The sequence below is a fragment of the Rhincodon typus genome, chromosome 14, assembly GCF_021869965.1.
Source record: "Rhincodon typus isolate 14 chromosome 14, sRhiTyp1.1, whole genome shotgun sequence".
Classification (NCBI taxonomy): Eukaryota; Metazoa; Chordata; class Chondrichthyes; order Orectolobiformes; family Rhincodontidae; genus Rhincodon; species Rhincodon typus.
Window position 1 is genome coordinate 38,098,417 of NC_063345.1, and position 6,898 is coordinate 38,105,314.

Genomic DNA, 6,898 nt, shown 5'->3' on the forward strand with positions numbered 1-6,898 from the left:
GATAATATATCTATGGGGGGGGAAAAAAGTCTTTCTTCATTCTGTTGCTGATTATTTTCTTTTGAATGAATGCAGGTAATCCCTCCTCCGTGATCTTTCATTAAAGCTCAGATTGGACTCTTGCATTTTTGAAAAACATTCTGTCTCTGTTTTTGTCAGGTGTGTGGAAGCTATAATTGTGTTCTGCAAGTCTGGGAAACATGAAGAGCCTTATGTCAGTATTACCCGGAAGAAAAGACTCCATCATGGCCAATCAAATGAATTTGAGAAAGAAGTGGGCCATTCAACAAGAAAGTTGACTATCCATCGTAATGCATTTCAGCGGGCGTCAGTAATTCAAGCCTTTATGGGCTCCACCCCACAGCTCACCCTCCAGCTGTATATAAGTATAGTGGAAAAATACATTCCACCAGCACGAGGTAATGTGTTTGCTCTTGCTGTCTAATGTCTAAACAGGGACTCTATAGCGCTTCTAATGATATTGCCTGCCAAATCCTGGAGAAAACAACTGTGTAGATTTTGCGAAATTGTTTGAAAATACCAAGCAAGAGTACTCACTGATCTAATTTACCTTGACTGTTTATAAGTATAACAATCATAATCACCTCCATGGAAAATTTGCTTCATTGTATTATATCTTTTATACTCCCTGCCATGTATTTGCCCATTCATGCAACTTGTCCAAATCACACTGAAGACTTTCTGCATTGTCCTCGCAGTTTGCCCTTTACACCCCAGTGATGAGTTTTCTGCAACCTCAACTTTCACCATCTGTTGTGTTGAGACTTGAACCCATGTTCTCAGAGCGTTGGCTTGGGCATCTGGATTACTGGCCTAATGACATTATCACTGCAACCCCCAACATTTGCTCCTAAACATTAGCATTATAATTGTCAAGTCGTGGCATGAGTCTCCAAGATAAATTTAGCAATGCTTAGTTTTTGTTCTTTTTCAAGACTATGTCGTTTTGAAGAAATGCATTACCAAAATTAGATCAACCTCTTTTTTTTTTCTTACTTTATGCACTACACTTCGAAACCAGTTGTAGCTGAAGTCTGAGGCCTTGAGCTGATGTTCCTAATTTTCGAGATGCTTTCTCATTTCATCACTGTGACATTTCTCCAGATTTCTGCTGACCTCAAAGTTGTGATGCTCCTGGCCTCTACTTGGTGTAATCTGAGCCAGGAATATGCCATATAAGCAATTCCGTGTTCTTTATTTGTTCATGGGTTGTGGACTTTATTGTAAAATCTTATTGCCCTTGAACTGAGTGGCTTGGGAAGCCATTTCAGAGAACATTTGAGAGCCAACTATGTTGCTGTGGATCTGGAGTCACATGTCGGCCAGATGAAATCTGGGTGGCAGATTTCCTTCCCTAAAATGTCAAAACTGGAAACCTTGTCTTTTCCATCTCTTGAGTTCTGTCACTCATTTACAGCGGTTCAAATGCATAGCGAGTTAGGGTATTGAGGTAAATTGTTGAGTCCCTTTTGTGTAGCTATTCCTAACTGGGATCAGTTACTAGAACACAGTGCATGACCTTGGGACTTTTTTATTCTGTATGACTTGTACTAACATTTTTAGCCAGCAATTAATTATCACTAGACTTTCTAGACTTAGTTTTTGATATGTATCCACTGAGTCATGTCTCTTTTTGTTCAGTTGCTCTCATGGTGATGTCATTGCTGTCAGTGACCTATGGAGCCCTGGTGTGTAACATTCTCTCCATCCAGATCAAGTATGATGACTACAAGATTCAGCTGAGACCAGCTGCTTACGTATGCATCATCCTGTGGCGCAGCTTGGAAATTGCTACACGAGTTACTGTGTTGGTGCTGTTCAGCACAGTGTTGAAGCAGTGGATCTTCGCTGTGGTCTCAATTGACTTTCTGGTCTGCTTTTTCCTTCCGTGGGTGGAATTCTGGTATAACCGCTCACCATTCCCTGAAAACATTGAAAAGAACTACAAACGGTTTGGTACAGCTGTTGTACTGTTGCTTGTTACCATTCTCTATGCTGGAATTAATGTGTTCTGCTGGTCAGCAGTCCAGCTTCTGCTCAGTAATCGTGACTTGATTAGCAAGAATCAGAACTGGGTTAGGTTGTCTGTCTACTATATATTGCGGTTTGTTGAAAATGCAGTACTTCTAATTATTTGGTACTTTTTCAAAACAGAAGTTTATGAATACTTCTGCTCCCCCCTGCTGGTAGTTCAGCTAATTATTTGCTACAGCCTAGCCATCATCTTCATGCTCCTCTTCTATCAGTACTGCCATCCGTGTAGGTTGCTTTTCACACACAACATTGCAGACTGTCTCCAGTGCTCCTGTTGGAAGGGACCTCGTTTTGAGTCTACAGTTGAGGATCCATAATCAGCTATGTTACAACAAGAGATAGCTGCAGTGAAAACATGTGATTTTGTTGTTTTTTCACACATCACCCTTCCCGTAGGTATTTAAAGGTTTAGCAAGCTGGTGAATTTCACAGGAGCATGAATAATGAAATGTGTAGAGACCAGTGTGACCTTGGAGATCAAAGCATTCTACTGCTGTAATCTGGAACAGTACCTGGAATGTTGCCTTCTACATGTACTCATCACAAGAAGGTAAAGCTGATTTGTGGCTTTCTTTTATGTGAAAACTGGCAGCCAAAGGAGTTGCAATATTTCTGGGATAGTCATTCTCCAGAAAGCCCTAGCCAACAGATGCTTCCATTAACGACAAAAATACCTTGGATCTGGTTGACATTTTGGAATATCAAAGCTGGATCCATGTCAGACAAAGATATTTGTATTTAATTAATGTTTGTTTGTTTGTTTATTCTGCATTGAGTTTTTCTTCACCTCTGAGTGCACTTTTTTGATTTCTGTGTGGTAGCCTCATAATTAGCTTTAAAATGTGATTCACTGGAATGTATGTTACTTTTCTTAAAGGCTCAAAGTTATTTAAATTAATGTGAATTTGTGATTTATGGTGGTAAAGGTGGTTTATGTTTTCATTTATTGTCAAATTTTCTTCATTCACTTTCCACAAATTCTGTCTTCCTTTCTTAGATACAGACTGCTTTTGCATTCTGATTTATATGGGTATTATCGTGCTTCTTTCATCCATTCAAGGGATGTGGACCTCTCTGGCAAGGCAATCATTTATTGCCCATCCCGAATTGCTGGTTATTTGGTGCCTTAAACGAATAATGTCATTACACTAGTGAAGATGTAAATCAACCAGTATTTCTGTTCTAGTTCACTATCCCTTAACTGCTGTGGAAAAATGCACACAAAATTTGGAGGATTTGAAATGCTTGTTATGGCATCTCTGAAGAACCTTGGGATTTTTTTTAACATCCTGCCAAGGTTTGCATATGGTGATTCAATTTTGGTTGAGGTAGTAAATAGGTGCAACAATGTTCATGCATTCAAGTTTTGGAAATAATTTGTAAATTATTATCTACAAAATGCTTTTGTTGAAAACTATTCTTAATTGTCAAATGCTTGTAGTTGCCATGCTTTCTGAAGCATAATTTTTTTTTTTTTTGTCGTGTCATACGTAATTGCAACTAGTACATGTTTTCTCATCTGTTAAACTCCAGGTGTTACATTTTCTTATTGAATTTTCTTACAGCTCATTCACCCAAATTCTGTTTTAATTGTTTTAATACCCTTACTCGAGAGGATAACAAAATTCTTTATGCGGAGAATTCTCCAACCTGAACCAGTGGTAGATATCTTATTCTTAATAGTGGCTTCTAAAAGAGAAATGGATAAATTTTTGGGGTGGGGGTGAGGTGTGGTTGAGAGGGCAGTTAAGAGTCAATCCCATTGCTGTGGGTCTGGAATCACATGTAGGCCAGACCAGGGAAGGATGGCAAATCTCCTTCCCTAAAAGGCATTAGTGAACCTGGTGGGTTTATCCAACAATTAGCAATGGTTTCATGGTCATCATTAGACTCTTAATTCCAGTTTTTGATTTTTTTTTATTGAATTCAAATTCCACCATCTGCTGAGGCAGGATTTGAACTCGGGTGCCCAGTAAATTACCTGGGTCTCTGGATTAACAGTCCAATGATAATACCGCTAAGGCTGTCACCTCTATGACTACTTTATCTAATCACAACATTATGTATAGTTATGTTTGTGAAGTTGTTTTGCAAAGAACATCACATTTGGCCTAAATCTTTCTTTTACTAAATGCATAATTTCCAGCAAGAGTCTGCAGATATTACCATACATGTGTTTGAAAAATCTAGTTGAGATCTATTGTTCTAGTTTGTTCACAAATTCATTTTGTTTTTCATCTTCCCATTCTGCATAGGCCTTGGTCAATTTCTTGCCAGCAGGAGAGACAATTTCATCATTCTGAAGTTTTAATTTATACTCGAGAATGCTGTATACTATCAGGATTGCAGTGGAGCCATTTGGTATTAAAGCATGATTTTCTCTTGTTTTGTCATACTGGCAGTACTTCAAGTTATCTGGTTTTTCATACCTTGTACTTCCTGTGCATGTTTATTTCAAATGGCCTTGCCTCCTTTCCAACTACCATTAATCCTTTTGGGATCAGTTTGATAACCAATGCTCTTTAAAAGTTTAAACTTTTGATTCTGCAGACAACAATTTTTTTTTAGTTGAAAGATTAATATCCATAGCAGGGTTACAGCAAGTCACAGATTTTTGTATGTCACGTGATTTCCATTAAATATATTCCCTTCCAACAGCTACACTAGCTTGCCTGAAATAACTGGAGATGGCAACATCTTATTTCTAGCTCAACAGAAAATCAAAACCTTTAATAGGTAATTTGAGCACAACATACGTGATCGTAAGAATATGTCTACTCATGCACCTATCACCCATCAAGCCTGTTCAACCATTTAATACAGTTCCAGCTGATGTTAGGCTTCAACTCCCACCTCCTTGCCTGCTTCCCATATCCTGTGATCAGAAATATATCTATCCTGATCTTGAATGCATTCAATAATAGATCACAGAACCTGCTTGAATAGAGAATCCCATAGATTCATAAACTTCTAAGTGAATTACTCCTCATCTTAATCCTGAATGATTGGCCCTTATCTTAAAATCATGCCCCATATTTTAGAATCCCACATTGTGCAAACAATCTGTGTCCACCCAGTCAAGCCCCTTTAGAATCTGGGTGGGATTTTTTTGGATGGCTGGTGCAGACTCGATGGGCCGAATGGCCTGCTTTCACAGTGTATGGATTTTGGAAGCAAAACTTGTATGATTTCCTGTACTCTCATCAATTCCAACTGTTAAAACATTCAAAGCTATCAATTTATCACAAGATCTGCCTTCTGCTACAACTTTTTCTGAAAAGACATGATGTAGTACTGCAAATAATGAATGCTTACCTTTTCAATCAGTCGGCTATGTCAAGCTCTCATCTATGGCCAAAATAACTTTCAATTATATTTATCATCCAACTAGGTAGCTCCCACTTTGGAAACGTGAAGTAAATCACGGAAATGACAGGAATCCACATTAATCCCCGGTTCCTTTGCTTTATCCAGGCAAGAAAATATTCAACGTACAAGTAAGATACTGCGTTTCAACATGTATAGCACTGTGCATTCCTAACTGAAATAACAAGCAAAATAAAATGCATCAATAAATATAAAATAATAAATATAATAAATATAAAACAATAGTATAGCCCCTTGCCATAAGTGTTCCAAAAATACACCATTTTGTGCATAATTCTTAGATTTATCAGGCTCGATCTAGTAGCAGAAATTATTGGTGCAGGGAATTTGATGCGTTTTAGCGCCACTTGCACTGACCAACATTTGCCACCAGGTGGAGCCCTTCAAAGTGAGTTCAGTGTGGCAACCAGGATAAAGGAATGGCTTTTGGTGTGGCTAATTCTAATGATCGACCTCAGGAAGCTTGAGTACAGGTTTTTGTTCATTTTTATTTAAATGTACTCCGCGAGGGAGGTCAATCCAGACCAGGTGGAATGCAAACTCTGATGCAGGAACTTCATCATGTTATACATCTCTAATCGCATTCACAAATTTCAACCTTGTCTGTTCTTAATGATTCAATAAACAATGTCTCCAGTCCTAGGTACAAATCTTGATCCATCCAGGCAGGGATGACTAATTTTGACCTAGTCTGGTACTGTTTGCTTCAATCCTTATCTATTCTCTCCCCCTCCCCACTCAGTCTCATAAACCATTAATCCTTTGGTTCTTGAGGTTTTGTAGGGAAGGATGATGCTGTTCTATATATGGTATATAAAATTTATCTGGCAGTGTCTGCTGTCTTTTACTGTGAACAAAGAAATCCCTATCTAATCCTTTATAGTTTACTCTTTCACTTCAATGATGAAGGAAGTTGCCCATGATAGGAACAGCAGAAACAAGGTAAGATCAAGACAAAATCAGAGGGAGATATCATCAGATAGGAGCAAGGCTAGTGTGGCTGAGGAAGCAGTGTTTAGGCAATGCCTGAGGCTTGTGAGAGGCAACAATGTTTGAAAACTGGAAATTCCAATATAAAATAAAAAATATCCTGAATACACTAGAAAATCAACACCTAGCAAACCCAACAAGAAAGGAGGTGGTTAGGATTTGGTTTTAAAGAAGGAAGCTTGGAACGGATCCCTGGTGGAAAGCAGGATGTTATTTATAGGATACTAATGGAAAAGGACAAAGATAGAGTAAGAATTAAGTTCTCAATTTCAGAAAGTTAATTTTACAAACTGAGAATAGATTGAGCTAGAGATAGTAGGAACTGCAGATGCTGGAGAATCCGAGACAACAAGGTGCAGGGCTGGATGAACACAGCAGGCCAAGCAGCATCATAGGAGCAGAGAGGCTGACGTTTCGGGCCTAGACCCTTCATCTGATGAAGGGTCTAGGCCTGAAACGTCAGCCT

General features: G+C 38.6%; 1 protein-coding gene across 8 annotated transcripts in view; it reads left to right on the forward strand.

Annotated features, from left to right (window-relative positions):
• xkrx (XK related X-linked) overlaps positions 1–6,898 on the forward strand; it is a 48,266-nt gene that overhangs the window by 21,706 nt on the left and 19,662 nt on the right. For 7 of the 8 annotated variants that reach the window (XM_048604910.1, XM_048604912.1, XM_048604909.1 and 4 more), the window contains 3 exons: positions 160–419; positions 1,663–4,416; positions 5,447–5,552. In XM_048604910.1, the coding sequence (XP_048460867.1) occupies positions 160–419; positions 1,663–2,372 (970 nt within the window). In that variant the 3' untranslated portion in view covers positions 2,373–4,416; positions 5,447–5,552. The remainder of the gene's footprint in view (positions 1–159; positions 420–1,662; positions 4,417–5,446; positions 5,553–6,898) is intronic. The other variant, XM_048604914.1, reaches the window with a different exon arrangement.